The sequence below is a fragment of the Bison bison genome, unplaced genomic scaffold, assembly GCF_000754665.1.
Source record: "Bison bison bison isolate TAMUID 2011002044 unplaced genomic scaffold, Bison_UMD1.0 scf7180017864167, whole genome shotgun sequence".
NCBI classification, from domain to species: domain Eukaryota; kingdom Metazoa; phylum Chordata; class Mammalia; order Artiodactyla; family Bovidae; genus Bison; species Bison bison.
The window spans coordinates 280,053-298,206 of NW_011494739.1; the positions used below are offsets into that span (position 1 = coordinate 280,053).

General features: G+C 44.2%; 2 protein-coding genes across 2 annotated transcripts in view; both read right to left on the reverse strand.

Annotated features, from left to right (window-relative positions):
- The window catches only part of LOC104990002, a 14,621-nt gene extending 14,361 nt beyond the window's left edge, over positions 1 to 260 (reverse strand). The window contains exon 1 of the mRNA XM_010841881.1: positions 172 to 260. Within this exon, the coding sequence (XP_010840183.1) occupies positions 172 to 260 (89 nt within the window). The remainder of the gene's footprint in view (positions 1 to 171) is intronic.
- A 2,661-nt stretch (positions 261 to 2,921) lies between these two features.
- Positions 2,922 to 18,154, reverse strand: part of MAPRE1 (microtubule-associated protein, RP/EB family, member 1) — a 27,962-nt gene continuing 12,729 nt past the window's right edge. Inside the window, exons 4-6 of the mRNA XM_010841703.1 lie at positions 15,707 to 15,828; positions 10,758 to 10,910; positions 2,922 to 8,760 (exon numbers count right to left, since the gene is read on the reverse strand). Of these exons, the coding sequence (XP_010840005.1) occupies positions 8,704 to 8,760; positions 10,758 to 10,910; positions 15,707 to 15,828 (332 nt within the window). The 3' untranslated portion in view covers positions 2,922 to 8,703. The remainder of the gene's footprint in view (positions 8,761 to 10,757; positions 10,911 to 15,706; positions 15,829 to 18,154) is intronic.

Consider the following 18,154-nt stretch of genomic DNA (forward strand, 5'->3'; position numbering starts at 1 on the left):
GACTGGATGGTCAGGAGTTTGGGCAAGCTCCGGGAGATGGTGAAGGACAGGGAAGCCTGGTGTGCTGCAGTCCATAGGGTGACAGAGCTGGACACAACTGAACGACTGAATCCTGGATCTTAGGGCCCAGGGGTCCAGTGTTTTAGAGACTAACCCCAGACTCTCACTCACCCTGACCCAATATGCTCTCCCCAGTTAATACTGCTCGTTGTATTTAACGGAGACTTATTGGCTTTCAACTTCCTCCTCGACTGAGACATCTTGGCAGCCACCAAGTCCAGAGTGGCTCCTCTGTGAAGTCGCTGTGGAACTCCGAGGGCCTCCACAGACTGCGGGGCCAGTTGGCCACACTTAGAACCAGGAAATGAGATAGAATTCCACACAGAGAACACAAAATGGAACATCAGAATCCATCCCACAAACCGTTACCACGCGGCCATTTTTCATCCAATCTGAGACATTCTTGTTATTGATGAAGTTGAACGAGAGCAGCCAGCCAACAGGAGGAGCTCCAGTACTTGGAGCCAGAACAAATATGAGTGGAGGACAATCCACAGGACAAAGGCAGCACGGAGAACCCACCTGCCATGGAAACCATGGAAAATGCCAGCAAGTCTAATGATAAATGCAGAAGGCCAACTGGCCCCACAGTTGGGGGACAGGAGAAGGCACAGCAGCCCTCTAACATGAGCTGCACAAGCTCCAGGTCTTCATCTGGCTGCACTGGGTCTCAGCTGCAGATGCGGGATCGTCACTGCAGCCCTCTAACATGAGCTGCACAAGCTCCAGGTCTTCATCTGGCTGCACTGGGTCTCAGCTGCAGATGCGGGATCGTCACTGCAGCCCTCTAACATGAGCTGCACAAGCTCCAGGTCTTCATCTGGCTGCACTGGGTCTCAGCTGCAGATGCGGGATCGTCACTGCAGCCCTCTAACATGAGCTGCACAAGCTCCAGGTCTTCATCTGGCTGCACTGGGTCTCAGCTGCAGATGCGGGATCGTCACTGCAGCCCTCTAACATGAGCTGCACAAGCTCCAGGTCTTCATCTGGCTGCACTGGGTCTCAGCTGCAGATGCGGGATCGTCACTGCCACTGGTGGGTCTTTTGTTGCAGCGTACCAACTCTAGTTGTGGCTCGAGGGTTGAGTTGTTCTGTGGCAGGTGGGATCTTAGTTCCCCAACCAGGGACTGAACCTCTGTCCCCTGCACTGCATGGAGGATTCTTAACCACTGGACCACCAGGGAAATCCTGAGCTCCAAAACAGAGGAAGGTGACAAGAGAACTGTGTGTAACACGAGGGTCTTATAAACCCAGACTTCATAGCAGGCCTGGACTTGAGGCAGCACTGTTCAGTCTTAACCCTGGCACAATTCAGCAGCGTCAGTTGGTCAAAGGTAAATCTCTTGGGGGAGAATTCAACCAGGGACATGGATTCCACACTGAGTCACATTTCATGATCACCTAGATGTTACCAAAATGTTAATTGACCACTAAGCCAAGACCACCCTCCCCAGATCTTCACCACATAGAGACCACCCACAGACAGAAAAAAATTCCTGCTCCCATTTCATCAACAGTGAAGACAAAAGATTTCATCATATTGTAAAACATGAGAAGTAGAGTGGCTCAATGAAATGTCATAAAAGATGCAGGTCTTTTAAACCAGTTTTATTAGACTAGGTATTAATAAACTAGAAGGGTTTATTTAAAATTAAAAAAAAAAAAAGAAACAAAGCTGATGATGCTACAGTTGACTGTTCCCCACTGTTTCTTTGACTTGAAGCTTTCATTTTCCAATCCAATGTTATCATTTCTACTTACAGCTGTCCATGTTTATCCACATTTTTTACATAAGTCTAAAACACGCTAGATTCATTCACAATAAATATCATTTTCCTTCCCAAACAAGAAACATCCGAACAGGGAAATTAAGATGTATTCCATTTTTTAGGTAAGAAAAACTTCAGAAAACCCCCACCTAAAAAGAAAAAAATCATGATAATCAATAACTCATTTAAAAACAGAAGCAGGAGGAAAGGTGTTGAAGGAAAAAAAAATCTCCTAGACAAAACCTCTGTACAAAACAATCCTGGAGAAAGTGCAAAGTCCTACTCAATGCCTACAAGTTCGGGCATCACTTGCCAATGCCAAGGAGACCCTACTCTGCTCCCTAACAGTGGAGCTGGGATGGGTGCTGCTGGAAGGCTTCAAGGGCACTCAAGGACATGGCTGACTCATCCAGGGAAGGTGGCCCCGCTCTGCTCAGAAGTGGTACTAACTCTGCTCTCTTCAGCTTTACCACTGCGGTTTTTAAAATGTCGAGAATTGTATCCTGGGACCTCCCTGGGGGTCCAGTGGTTCAGACTCCACATTTCCAATGCAGGGGGCTCAGGTTCAATCCCAGGTCAGGGAACTACGATCCCTCATGATTCACAGTGTGGCCCCCCAAATTTTTTTTAATTTTAAAAAGTTGTATCCTAACATACTTTTTTTTAAAAATTTATTCCTTAATAAAGTTAACAAAAGTGAAAACTTGTATCCTCAGCTTTATAAAATGTACCAAAAATTTTAAGGTGCAACTTGATGCTAAGGAGAGGCTTTTTCCTTTTCAAAATCAAATAAACAAGACAGAAGCCAGTAACCGCTGGGAACTGCAGGGGACCCAGATTAATGAATGTTAAGATTACACCTTCAGTTGAGACCAACAACTCAGCTCACATGTCACTTAAAACAATGCTCTTCCCACCACACCCCACCGCCAGAGAGAATTCACAGTTCAAATACCAAAGATTTCAAAATACCATGCATGATTCAAGAAAACAGTAGCTTCTTGGGGTGTTTTAGTATCTACTTACCCACTTCCTTCCAAAAAAGAATGAAAAACAAAAATTGAGTCAAGAGAGCTACAGATGTTCGGGGAATTTGTTTTAAAATAACTTTATTTCGTTCAACGTATTTGTTTCTTCTCTCCGCCTTTAAAATTAGTAGGGAGGGAGGGGCACACACAGGGGCAAGCTGGGATTCGCCTACAGCTACCTGTAAAAAAAAGTTTATTCCATTCTTCTTGGTAGCGTTTAAATTTCAAAGTAAAAACAGCAGTCATATATAATTACACATATTTAACTCACATTATTTTGTAGAAAAACACATAAAATACAAAACAAAAAAAAAAGGCAATATCAGGTGAGAAACCTTTAGAATGCAAAAAACCCAGATGACCCTGAGGTACGCTGGATCTTAAAATCATTAGAACTACTCCAAAATATATAAATGAGCCCGATCAGGAGAAATGTAAAATAAGAATGTGACAAAGTAACTGTGAAGCAAGAGAGGAAAGAAATCTGAAGGTCACTCAAGATTAGACAAGGATAAACCATGACAGATCTGGTGGGAGCAATACATTTCTATTCCTGCACTAAATGGCGGGCCAGGAAAGGCCATATTAGCAAAGCTCTCCCTGCAGCTTGCAGCCTATGGGGGGAGGGCGGGGGCAGCAGAGAGCCAAACTCACGTGTTGAGCCACTTTTTATTTCACCTGTCAAAATATCTTCTTTCAGGGTCGAAAACTTTCATTAAAACACAAAAGGATGTACACTTTACAAACCATTTCATTGTCAGTGCGAGTTTTTTCAAAATTTCACACACAAAATGTCACTGATGCTGAAAAACATTGTGCTTTTTTTTTGAACCAAAATTGTTTAACTGATGAAACCTGGCCTCCAGAGGCAACAGTTGCTGGAACTGGGCACTCTCCCACTCTTGCTGGCTCTGGTATCCTGCTGGCTTCTACAGATCCAAGTAATTTTTCCTGGCTCAGAAGGGATCCCAGGGAAAAAATCCTCACTCATCTCCTAACTGAGGCAAAGAAAAGCTCCGCAGACCATGCAGGGCCTGGAGGAGGACACTGGTCTCAACTCCTGGCCCTTGGCCTCCTGATCACAGCACTTCTCCTTCGTTCCTCTTGATAAAGGTCAGAAAAGGGCTCCAGTCACATATTCCCTTTATATATTCAGTCCCCCCACTTGCATGCTTGAGCCTGGCTTAATTTTATAATAGTCTACACTGCAGTTTGTGAATCATCCATGAAGGTTGTCTTAGAAACCCATCTTTGTCCCTGCTGGAAACTAGTAAGAGCCATAAAGACAGCTTTGTTAAGACCTAGCCTGGTGGACTGAACCTCACTAGCGGCTTCCCAAATCTCATTCTCCCACTAGAAATGAAAATTAAAGACATCAGCAAATACAGTAAACTGCTCTTTCTCCTCTCCTTCATACCTGCATCCACCCTATCCTCACCAATTCCTACAGACTGAAAAATATTCAGTCGTCCAGGAAGAAGGGAAAAATTTTTTTTGAATTTTTAAGGTAAGATGTCTTACAGAATATCAAACAGCTAACAGATCACTCTGTAATTCTAAGTCTCTCAATACCATTTCTGAAGTTCTAGGCTTTGATGGCTAACTTGCTTTGCTCTTCCTATGATCACAAGATAAAGATCTGTCTCTTTTTTTTTCTCATCCTACCCCCAGAAACATGTTTGTGAAGGCTACGTTCATTTTACATTTCAGAACCTCGGAGCCTCCAATTCAAAAGAAATATAGGTTATTTTAATTTTTTAAATTTCTGTATGTATATATACATAGTCCTGGAATAAGGGCCCAGAATTCCAACTCTAAGGTTAGACCTGCTTATCTAGATAATGAATTTAGTGAAGCAACCTGACCACAACCTCAACAGAAAGCTGTGCGCTAGGCTAAGGTAACACTGCTTTCCAATTCAGAAAAGGGAAACAGACCTTCACAAATTTTAGCTACTTAACAATCTGGCTGAAGGCATGTGCGGTAACGGTCAAGTTCAGTGTAAAAGCACAGAATACTTCTGTGGGCTTTCCTTCAGAAAAGGACTCTGCGTACTCAAGTCTCAGACGTGAAAACTGACAAAAGAGCAGCAAGTGTCAGTAATACACATGAACTCATCAGGTTTTAAAACGTTGTAACTGGAATGTATGAATTCAAAACTACAATATAGGCCTGATTTTAAATCAATGGCAACAGTGCCAGACCAGCAAAATGACTGGTGATTCAGGAACACTGACCACAGACAGGCTCAGGCTCAGGCTCAGCTTGGCTCAAAGCAATCACTTCCACTCTGCTGACAGCAGTCAGATTTGGGTCACCCACATACCAGCAAGCTAATCTGATCAAGCTGATCAGGCCTAAAGCTGAGGTTTTGTTTGTAGACTATGCTGAACTATGGGTAACCATCAGAAAAGGAGTTCTTCATACCAAATCTCATAAAACAATCCTTAAAGAAAAATTTCCCTAGACTTATCTTGGTTATAGCAAAAGGAAACGGCTTCCTTTCCAACACCTTATTATATCCTAAAGAAAACACTTATCTTTAAATCAATGAATCTGAATTACTGAATCACAGAATCTTCATTCAAAAGAAGAAGGTGAAAGGTGTGTTTAGACCATTATTTCACTTGGGGGGAAAAAGGGATGAAAATGATAGTCCCAAAAGAAAGGAGCTGCACTCATCAATCGCCCAAGCTGAAAAAAAAAATTAGTACTTGTTACATATAATTTTACAAAATACTCAAAGCCTATCTGAAGAATCGCCTGCCTGAATTCTCAGGATACAAAACCCCTGGCCTAAGCTTTTCTGATCCATAAGCTTCAAACTGGATCTGAAGAACCAAGCAGTGCTTTCTAACGCTGTGGTTACCTTTTCTGGTTCTCAGCTCACTCTGATGCCAGCAAGCACCAGGTGAGGGAGGCGCTGCAGTCACCATTGTCATCCTTGTTTTGCAAGTCAGAACAAGCGATCAATTATTAATAACGTAAAAGTCACAAAGCTAGAAGCAATCTACAAGAACTCTAACCTGACACCCCCTGCCAGCTACATTTGCGCTCACAGAGATAAGTGTTACGACCAAAATTAGCTCTGAAGACTACATTAAACCAGGTCATCTGAGGCACATAGTAAAATGCAAATTTCTAATCGCCTAACTCAGAATCTCTGCCAACTGGACTTCAGAAATTTTATGTCAGTCAAGTTTCACAGGTGATTTCTGAAACCCATCAGTCTGAGGACCACCAGCACGAGTGAATCCTAAATCCAAATCCAGCCATCTGTTTACCTATCCTGCACACAACACAGGCCTTGCCAAGCAAACCAAGCAGCTTATTCAAGATCACAGCACCCATGACCTAACCTAAATGAGACCCATTTCAATACTACATGCCTCAGCCGAAATACCCAGGCCAATGGACTTACTAGGTCAGAAGTACACACAGTATCAGCTTCACTCTTTCCAAGGTAACTTCTCAGCTGACAATACTCAACATTTTATTCACAAACTCCATGCACTCCTGGACGTATCTTCTTATAGATTATCAACACACATGGTATCCAATCCCTTCTGAAGGTGTGTAACATTTCAGTGAAGGCATCATACTGTTAACTTCTACAGGAAGTAACATGGAAGTAATTCTAGTGAAAATCATGAAGTTTGGTTTACAAATCATCCATAACTGTGGTCGGTACCCTAAAAATCATACTGAAAACTACCTTCTGCCCATTTAACTTTTATTTCATACTGAAAATAGCAGCACCTCACCTTCTGAACTCATTTCTTAGAGTATAGAATTGTTAAAGATGATTTCGGATTGTTACAGATTGGCTGTGTTTACTGACTTTGAAACACACGTTCAGGGGAAAAAATAAAACAGTACTGCCCCATGGTATCCACCAAGCTTGTCCTGTAGATTTTCTCTGAAGGAAACAGCCTGAAGTAGCTCCATGGCATTGAGGCCAAGCCCTGCACTTCTGAAAGCCCTCCCACAGTAACACAAAAGTGAGGAAATGTCAGGAGGCTTAGAAGCATACTGTTTGAATGGAGAAAAAAGAAATGGCCTTAGAAATAAGCACGTCTGAAAAAAACAGTGAAGGATTTCAAAAGATCAGCCCTAATTTAAGGAAGATGCATGGCTACCTTATCATTTGAACCTAAAAGAATATACCCAGGGCAAGACAAATTTCAGAAGACATGACACTCTTGAAATACAGAATTTTATTTAGAAACTGTTTAAAAGTAGAAAAAAACCCTGTCAAGAAAGACCAGGTGGAAAATGGGTTCCCAACAAAATGGAATTTTAGGGCAACAGAAGTCGAAAAGGCCACAAAAGAGAAACAGCACCACTGCTGTTTGAACAGCGGCTAGCTACTTGCATTTTTTGGCATTGTTAATCACTGAATCTGGGTTTTCCTCTGAATTCCACACAGAGCATGCACTACACAACAATTTTATCATAAAATACCTGCTTGCTACACACATTTCAGGACAAGCTACCACCAGAAACAAATCAATACAAATACATCAGGGGCTGAACAATCTCAGTAGTGGGTGACACACACGTTGCAGAATTCTGCCAAACAAAGGAAATGAGTCGGCTGTGAGCAAAGCAAATGAGGGAGCTAAGGAATGAAATATTTTAAATATTAATAATTAATTCAGACATGGTACTATATTTTCTGCAAAAGAAAATTAACATTTAGTAACACACTAACATTTTTATCTCCAAAGAGATTAGTGCACTGGCAAAGTATTCCGATAACAGTGGAGGGCTGTGGACAGCAGGTACCGAAAACACCCAGCCTTGCAGATCCCAAGGGAGTGGTGGCCTTCACTGATCACTCCCTTTGCCAGAGGTCCAAAAAGAACTTGCAGTATGATCACCTGCCTGCTGAACTTCCACTCTAAGCAGCAAATTTTAAGGAGCCAAAGAGGAGTCCCCAGTGGGCAAGGGGAGCAGAGAAGAGGAACATGTTAAATGTAAACTTAAAAGACAGTAAAACGGGACACAGCCCCCATTCAAATCCCAGAGATGTGGGCAAGTCCCCAAAAGCAGTTGTTAGGTTTAAAAACTGGACACACCTCATTTCAAAAAAAAAAAAACACGCACAGTACACAGAATTATCAGGGATAACTGGAAAATCACCAGAGAAATGCTCAATGAAAATCAAGCTCTTTGACTCAGACCTCTCAGGCCTGAAACACACCCTCTATTCATCCAGGCAACAATGCCTCTTGCTTCTTAACAGGCATGCTATTGGTCAAGGACATCAAAATGGCTTACAAAATAACTTTTCAAATTTTGCTTTTGGGCCAACATCTGGGCTTATGAGGATCAAGCAGTCCTGCGAAGGCTGGGAACAGCAGGTCCCAAAGGCTCCAGGTTCCAGCCCTTCCTTCCCAGACACAATGTCAAACACACATTTTATATTTTGAAATATGGAAGCATCTTTTAAATACTCTTAAGGCATTTATTTATTAAAACGTTCTCTGCCAAGATTTCACATTAACTTAAAATTCAAATCAGTCTTTACATTTCTCTACTGAGGTCTCCACCTTCTCCAGCTATCAGTGCTACCAGCATCCACAAAGCGAGCCCATGGTCAGCCTCTTTGTTCCCTGGGTGAACAACTAGATGTTAATACTGCTCTGCTACAAGGTAAACGCTCCTAACTCAAACTTATTGGAAAAGGAGTGAAACTTCTGCAAAGTGCACTTTTAGAAGAGGTACTTTTGCTTATGAAAAGAAACCAGTGAGTCCTCTAAGAATAATAAAAGGGAGTATTTTACAGTTAAGCACATGATTTGGAGTGAAGAATTCAGATGTTGCTCGGCTGGTCCAGGCTATTAATACTCTTCCTGTTCCTCCTGTGGGCCCCCTTCATCAGGTATCACGAAGCCTTCCTGAAATGGGAAGATGGGAGGGGAAAGCTATTATTCAACGCTGAATGAAAGACCAGTTTCTACTGTGGGTTCCCTTTCCTCATATTTAAAGCCTCTCAAAGTCAACGGTTCTTCCTGTCTCTACCACACACTTGGCATTGAATGGCACAAGACCAAGTGACTGCTTTTCTATTAGTTAGGCAGTGGAACCACATCGCACAGAAGGACAAAACTGAGCACAAACTCACCCGCACGCTGTTCAGGGTGATGGATGTGTCCACTGTCTTGATGATGGCAATGATGTCATACATCAAGTTGTCGTTAAACCAACCGAACCTCAATAAAGCTATTTAAGAAAACTGACCCTCAAAAATCCCTGAAGTCACCGTAATAGTACCAGATCATCTCCTCTCAATAACCTGTCCACATTGCCAGCTTTTCCTTCGTGCCTTCTTTTGACTGCACTTAGGTACCTGCATCCCCTTTAGGAGAAGGGGACGACAGAGGATGAGATGGTGGATGGCATCACTGACACAATGGACATGAATCTGAGCAAGCTCCAGGAGATGATGAAAGACAGGGAAGCCTGGTGTGCTGCAGTCCATGGGGTCGCAAAGAGTCGGACACGACTGAGTGACTGAACAAGAAGGAACCTGCATACTACTGCAGGTGCTGTGGGTGGTCTGTTTACCCACAACTAACTAGGCTGACCAAACATGAGAGGCATGGGAAACCTCGGATGTGTGGCTCCCACCTCACACTCACTCCAGCCATCTGGTATGAGCTAATGGCTGCTGCTGCTGCTGCTAAGTCGCTTCAGTCGTGTCCGACTCTGTGCGACCCCACAGACGGCAGCCCACCAGGTTCCCCCATCCATGGGATTCTCCAGGCAAGAACACTGGAGTGGGTTGCCATTTCCTTCTCCAATGCATGAAAGTGAAAAATGAAAGTAAAGTTGCTCAGTCGTGTCCATCTCCTAGGGACCCCATGGACTGCAGCCTACCAGGCTCCTCTGTCCATGGGATTTGCCAGCCAAGAGTAGTGGAGTGGGATGCCATTGCCTTCTTAAAACACTTAGACTCCCCCTTCACCCACCATCTATTGTTTAAACTAAACCTCTATGGCTAAATTTACTCAACATATGACTCCACTAAAACAATACTCGGACTAAACCCAAAGACACCTGTATCTTCATTAACTCTGTCTACATTATCTGGTATATAGCAAGCCTGAAACACAGGTTTATTGAACAAATTATCAACTTTTCAGTCATCAGTCTTAACACCCCCAAATTCACTTAATACGTTTAGAGGATAGTGCTAATAACATTAATGTTACCTTATATTTGTATATGGCCACATACTGTGAAACACTTAGGCAAGACACATACTATAGCTTGACCCTCAAGACCCTGCTGGGCATGGCAGAATTATTAATAATTATAGCCATTAAACAGTGGACAGAGCAAAATGTCAAATCCTAAATCCAGGGAAAATGAGTTTTCCCTATTCAGCTGCCGAATACACATGACTCCCAAGAGATCTGACCACAAGACAGTGTGGAGAAATGGGAAGCGGGCACACTCCAGCGTGGGAGGAAAAAGGCACCTCTCACAGCTGTGGGCAGCAGACCTCAAACAGGGCTGTGTGCCTAACCCTCCAGGGCACACCTGGGGCATAGGAAAAAGAGGCAGCAACTAGGACCAAGGGGTCCACGCTGAGTGGGGTGGAGGCGGGGATGGCAGGATTAAGAGCACTTGGTGGCACTCGTGACCTACCAGTGGCCACAAGCTACAGAAGCAGGGCAGCCGGCCACCTCACTGTCCCTTCAGACCTCAAAGCAGAAGCTGAAGTGCCCCCCTCTGGCTGACTCTTGAGGGTCAACGATGAAGTCTTTAAATGAATGCTACGCTGAAACACAACAAGCATCAGTACTGAGCTTGCCAAAAACCACCACATAAAATGTATTTTCTCTTAGGTGGCGAAATGGCAAGAAAACATCCCCAAGTCAGCACATACATCTGTGGCGTAGAGAATGTCCACAATCCTCTGCAGCACAGGGTTGTTCTCCCCCTCGTTCTCCTGGCAAATCAACTCAATGTTCCTCAGCTTTCCAAAATAGAAGTCTCTCTCCTTCTCCAAGTCTTCCACAGTCAGCTTCAATACATTGACCTGCACAAAACATTAGAAAGGGTCAGACACCTGGAATTCATACACCAACAACACATCAGATTAAACCTCCAACCCGGAAGGAGATGTGTGGTCTTTCATCAAATTCCCTAACAAGGACAAAACTCCCATTTTAATTTGATGTCAATTTTCTTCAGCTCCAGATCAATACCATGGGCTGATTCATGGCACTCTGACTATAACAATTCCTGCAAAAGGACAGGCTACATGAGGAAACATGTAGGTATTTCTCAGAGACTAAGACAAGATCAAAGAGAAAAAGGCATGGCTGCTGAGACAAATATAGAAAAAGAATCCACAACCTGGCCCAGCAGAGTGGCTGCCAATTATATACTGAGTCCATACCAGGACACTTGGTCAGTTAATCCAGGTCTTTCTGCAAGCTGAAGTCAACGGTAAGGCAGGGTCTGGTCCAAGAGAGCAGGATAGAAATGATGAGCAGGAGGGCAAAACTATTTAAAGACAACTAATACTGGCCAAAGATAGCTAGCACTGAGGGGCACCTGGGCATAGAAACTCAATAGTTATTTTTCCCCCCAGTATGTTGGGGCTAGGGTGTGATCCATGACTAAAAGAAAAGCATCCTCTGATGAGAGGGTCCCTGCGTCACTCTCTCCCTCAAGACAGTCTCAAAAGGGAGAGACAAGGGCAGAGGAGAGGGGCACACCCCACCATATTCCACCCCTAGCTCCCTGAGCATATATCAGCTCACCACTCATGCCACAGGATCTTCCAGGAGCCTCACTGACGGACTCTAATGCCTCAAAGAGGCAATGACAAAACAAATCTCAGTGAATGGGTCAGGACTCTGTTCAGCCAAGAATAATAATAAAAGTCATAACTTTTATTATGTTATCATAACATAATAATAACAATACCATAACAACTCTCACAGTCCAGTGTGTCTTCATTCCAGAATACTCAACCATGACTCTCACTGAATGCAAATTACATGGCAAATGGTACAATATATCTTCTCAGGCCTTACAGGCTAGGGCCCCATGGAAAGCCCAGCCAGGGAATCAAAGGTGCAGCTGCTGAGAACAATGTGGGTAGTGGAATTCTGAGAGCCAGAGGCACTACAGGAACCTCGTCCACCTTCTGAACGTCTAGTTACTAAAACAGCTCATCCAGCTTCCCCACAGCCTGATGAAGAAGCCAGGCCCAACCAAAGGGATCAAGTCCTGCTCCCTCACAACCTGCAGTTGAGAGGCATCAGAGATGAGGAGCAGGTGACTGGAACCACCAGGACCATTTTGTCAAAGACTTAATTTCAATGTTTGCCATCAAAGGCCTGAACAGACCGATCCAGAATCAAGGCTCTAGAAACAAGGTTCTAGACACTTTCACTAAAGGAATTTAGCAACCACAGGAATCACTTTAAAAAATAACTGCGGGGCCTCCCTGCTGGCTCAGCAGTAAAGAATGGCCTGCCAACGCAAGAGACACAGGTTCGATCCCTGATCCAGGAAGATCCTACATGCTGCAGAGCAAGTAAGCCTGTGTTCTGCAGCAAGAGAAGCCACTGCACTGAGGAGCCCACATGCCCAACAAGAGAGTAGCCCTTGCTTCTGAAACGAGCGAAAAGCCCACAGAGCAACACAGACCCAGCAAAACCAAAAACAAATAAATAATTTAAAAATAAATGAATAAAAATAGTTGAAAGTTTCAATAAAGTACTAACACCACCTAGTTGCCCGCAAAACAAAATAATTCATCCACCTCCACTCTCCCCACCCCTGCTTTAAATGCTGTTTGTAGCCTTTCCTTAAACTACCAGTTACTCCCGAAGTGGAGGGGGAGAAGGGGACTAAAGGATCAGAGGTGACTATCCCCAGCAGTGAAAGCTGCTTGGATCTTCGGCCCAAGGTCCATGAGTGAGAAGAGGCCCGTAATCACGAGAAGGAAAGGGAAGCACTTGGCGCGGCGCGGCAGCCTGGAGCCCACTAGTACACGCACGTTACACCGGCGCCTCCCTCGTAAGCCCACTGAAACCTCCTTCCACGTACCTATACATCACCCAGGGCGCCAGAAACCAGCCCGACAGGCCCCACCCACAGGCCAAGGCAGCAGCCCTCCCTGACATCCCTCAACAACCATGAATCCACAAGAAACAATCCACAAGCATACAATTCTCTTACAGCGAAGTAATAGCTGGAACCCAGGAAGCCCAAGGAGAATGTTTTCGACCTGGCACTGGCCGATACGGTAGCTATGAGCCACAGGTGGTGTTCTGAGCACTTGAAATGTAGCCAGTGCAATTGAGACAGGCTGTAGCTATCAAATACACACTGGATTTCAAAGACCCAGTACAGTGTTCAAATGTAAAACATCTCACTGATAACTATTTATAATAATCACATCAGAATGCTAATACTTTAAATATATTGAGTAATGTGTTATTAGAATTAACCTGTCTCTTATTACAATTTTTTTCAGTGTGACTACCAGAAAACTTTCAGTTCTATATACGTATATCTCACATTTCCAGTTTACATTTTATTTCTACTCAATAGTGTTGCTTTGGAACAGTACATTTCTCCCAAATGACGTAAGAATGTGGAATCGGGCTTCCCTGGTGTTCCAGTGGTTGCAGTGCAGGGGACACCAGTTCAATCCCTGGTCTGAGAAGACCCCACATGGCTTGGAGCGACTAAGCCCATGTGCCATAAGCACTAAAGCCTATGTTCTAGAGTTTGTGCTCCACAAAAGAGAAGCCAACTGCAACAGGAAGCCTGTGCACCTCAACTAGAGAACAGCCCCAGCTCTCCGCAACTAGCGAAAACCCACGCACAATACTGAAGACCCAGTGCAGTCAAAAATAAAAATTACATTTAAAAAAACGAATATGGAATCACTGAAGCTATCCCAAGGCTATGAACACCAAAAGGTACTTTGTGTAGAACACACTGCCCACCAAGCCCGTGAGGCTCCACTTTTCATGACCAATATGGTCCTGTCTCCCAGACCTCCATCCCTTCATCAAGTGCACCACTTTTAATACTCTCAGGGTCAGAGAGATCATGTATACGAGCCATGGGAGTTAGTAACAGGGTGTGCAACCTGCAAAGAACCTAAAATCCTTCACATTGAAAATAAGAATGGTAAAAATCAAAGCCCTGTGCTGGCCACACACGTTATTTCTGAGGCAGGGCTGGGCAGGCTGGTGTGAGCTGCACTGCTGTCCTTCTCTGGAACCCCTCACGGAGCTGCTGCAAAAGTGAAAGCAAAACGCTTAATCCAGCACTGGCGCCTGCACTCTAAAAGTGCTGGTTTTGTTTTTGCTGTTAACAGTTGTATATTTCACCAAAAAAAAAATCTGACTCCTGTGAACTTTGAAAACATATTTCAAAACCTTTTTCACTCTATCAAGACCACAGACAAGAACTTCCATAATAATCACAACTGTCTTTCATCCACCCCCACTTACCCCATTTATCCCAAACCCTTCCAGGCACTTGGCAAAACGTCAGCTTGTGAAATCCATCCAACCACTGAGAGTAAAGTATCTGCCCCGCCGCATATGAGGCAGCGAGTTCAGAGGTTAACTGACTCGCCCCAAGTTAGAAGTGGAGCCAGGACCAGCCGCAAATCTACAGCCCCCTCAAATCCAGTGCTCCCTCACCTAGAACACCAGCTGGGCAGCAGTCCCATGGAATCCATCGCATCTTCTTCTGGAGACCGTGAGGCCAACCCTATGCTGGCTGCCAAGTCTCAGTACTGACACCTCTTTACTCTATTTCTGAGACCACTTTCTGTGTACACCTGTGCCTGGAAACCAGCAGTTCCAGGGACACCTCCTCAACCTCCAGGACTTCTGCACTCACAGCCACAGTGCCCACAGGGCGCTTGAGGCCGCCACAACCACGGAGATGCTGACCCGGTCACCTCCCACCCTCCCGAGGCACCTACACCGTGGGGCACATGCAGATCAGAGAACGAAAAATAACAGTGAATGTGGTCTTGGGGACAGGCTTTTAGGTCCTGACTTCCTCAGAGTTTGGTCTGGGCCACAAAAGGTTCTGGATTAAAGTGAGGCTGTTTCCCCCAAGCTTTAGGACTTGGCTTTCAGGAAAGTAAAAAGGTTCATTCCTAAACTCACAGGAATTACAGAGCATCCTTGATTTTTAAATCTGGAATTAATTACAAGGAACATCCAAAAGCAAACAAAACAACTATAAGAATTAGTGAGAAAATGTCTAAAAATCGAAAATTTGTTCTGATCTATGGAGACCTCTACCAATTATTTTCAGATACTTAACTGGTTCAAAACAAGACGTTTCAAATCATCTACCTATTAAGAAGAGAAAAGCCATAGGCTTTGCACATCAGCTGTACTCTCCATTCGATTCTCCAGTGAGCCAGGATGTCAGCAGGGACACTGTAGAATACTTTTTTTTAATTATTATTTAGAAAGGAGCTCTCCATTATCTCCTGTTAGAGCCAAAATTCAAGAGACAGTCTCTGAATCCCAGGAACCCTGACAGTGTTCCAGAGACTTTGAACAGGGTTCTACCTTATGCGTGCATTTCCAAACAGATACTGGTTTCTAATAGAAACAATGGAGCTTAGAAACAGCTGCCCATCCCGCTCTTCCATCTTCATGTCCACGCTCACAGTCCCCACACAGGTCCCAAAGCCGACACATGTCACGAGGACTGTTGTGATACACAGACAAGGCAGGTCTTCCCACAAGAACACAGACAAAGCTCCCCAGTCAGGGCAGCAAGCGCCCCTTCCCCCAAAGGGTTCCTGTTGTGGACACAGGAGATGCCTACCTGCTGCATCAATTCAGCTGCTTCGTCATCTCCATTCCCTACACCGGGATTCTTCCGCACCACACCCGGGCCAGCTTTAGGGGTTGCAGTAGTTCTGTGTGTTGTAATGGGCCTCTGTGGAGCTGAGAGGGGGACAGAGTTGGCTTTTTTTTAAGAGGAGAAATTTCAAAACAAAAAGAACCCACCAGACAACAAGAGAAGGCTGTGACCAACTGCTCTCCACAGTTACGCAGTGAAGAGGCCTACCGCAGAGAGCCCAGCATGCAAGATTACACCCCATGATCACCCAAAGTGATTCTGCATCCTGGCAACACAGGGAAGTACCAATTTTAGCCATGATCTTTCGTGCTGGCAGTAAGTCTTTTGGTGTGGTCTTTTTTCCGCTGGGGTGGACGGGACTATCATCTGAAAGAGGCAAAGTCAACCTGGTACAAACAGATGAACTACCTGAACCCAGCTCTAACTAAATGCACAGACAGGCAGCTTCATGGAGCAGAAGGAAAGAGCCCACAGCCCCAGCTGTGGGGCACCCATGACACCCCATCTGGAAAGTAAGGTGTCTCCCAACTCAGAACCTGACACTCCTTGGATTAGGAAGATGAGCGAGTGGGTAGAGACTGCTCTGACCACTAATGGCTTCCAAACCCCTTCCTGTTTCCTTGTTTAGAGGGTCAGGAGAGAAAAGCAGCACAGTGACTAGGATAGACAGACTTCTCTCAGTAAGAATGACCAAAGCAAAGACGAGGAAAACAGTAACGGGGCCAACCTATTGGCAAGTTAAAATAATAAAGAATAATCTGGAATGGGCTACCTCAAGGCAAATTTATCATTCATGACTTTAGTTATGCATTCAGCGAGTATTTTGCAAAGTTTATATATTATGCCAGGCTTAGAAATATCTCATCTTCCTAACATTCTGAACTATTCAACAACCATATGACCTTAAAGCCACCCAGAGTAACAGGCATTTCCGCTGGAGGATCTCTAGCATATGTTTAAACTGAAGACTAAATACTCAATCCAAGTCTCCACATGCCTGTTAGCAGCATCTGAAATATGAAATGCACAGGGTTATCTATGCAATTCCCCATTCTAAAAAGCCAAAGAATCAAAGTACTCAATATCTGGAGAAATCTGAACCCTCATATACTCTGCTTGGGAAAATAAATGTTTCAGCCACTCTGGAAAACAGTCAGGTAGTTCTGTCAAACGTTAAACACAGAGTTATCACATGACCCAAAAATTCTGCTCCAAGAGTATGTACTCTTGGATACACACCCAAGAGAAATGAAAATATATGCCCACACAGAAACTTGCATATGAATGGTCATAGCAGCCCTGTTCATAATAGCTTAAAAACAGAAAGAACTCAAATCATCAACTGATGAATAAATAAAATGTGCTACAACCACACGATGGAATATTATTTAACCATAAAAAGGAGTCCTGATACATGATACAACATGGATGAACCTTGAAAACATTATGCTAAATGAAAGAAATCAGACATAAAAGGCCACATATTCTATAATTCCATTCAGAAATATTCAGAATAGGTAAATCCACAGAGGATCAGCAGTTGCCCAGGACTATCAGGGAGGGAGGAGTTTTGGGGAGAAATGGGAAGTGACTGCTACCGGGAGCACGTGAGGTTTCTTTTGGGGGGTAATGATAATGTTCTAAAACTGATTATGGCAATAGAATAACATTACCTATGTATGCACTAAAAACCATTCAATTGTACACTTGAAAACTTTAAATGCATGAACTGTATTTAAGTCAATCAAGAGCTCAATAAAGCTATAAAAATTACAAAGCACTCAACATCCCTTTCTACCTACCAGATAGATCAGCCCCTCCCTCAAGGTACTATCCAACTTTAATTAATGTTCTTGCCACCTTCTGGAAAGGAGGAGTTAGCATCTGTAGAACACCCACCACTCACAAGGTACACACACATTCTGTGAGTATATCACTACAAACACATTTAGGAAAACCCACTAGGCCAGGACTTCAAAAGATAGTCTCTTATAAACAGCCTGCCCCTGCCTCCTGGATTCTGCTGGCATCACAGAACTTAGCAGCTGAGGTTCTAGGGAGGGCAGGGAAGCCGTGAATAAGCACAAGCAGCTGGTCTGCAGACAGAAGGACAATGCAGAACCAAGAGCAGCCCCCGAGGGACCTGGAAAGCTCTTTCAGTTTCTGAGAGTTCAGGTCCGGTTGCAAATTCCCATTCCAGGGCTCTAAGATGAAATGTCCTTGTGTTCCAACTAACTCTCCTTTATGTGAGCTAACCTGAGGGATTTCTATTCCATACAACTAACGAGTGTTGGCAAAACTGCAAACAGTAACTCATTCAGGCTTCAAGACCAGCTCTCTGGGGCCAGTACTGCAATTCCCCTCTTACAGAGGAAGAAACAGGGCAGAGATGAAGCGCTAATAGAGGCT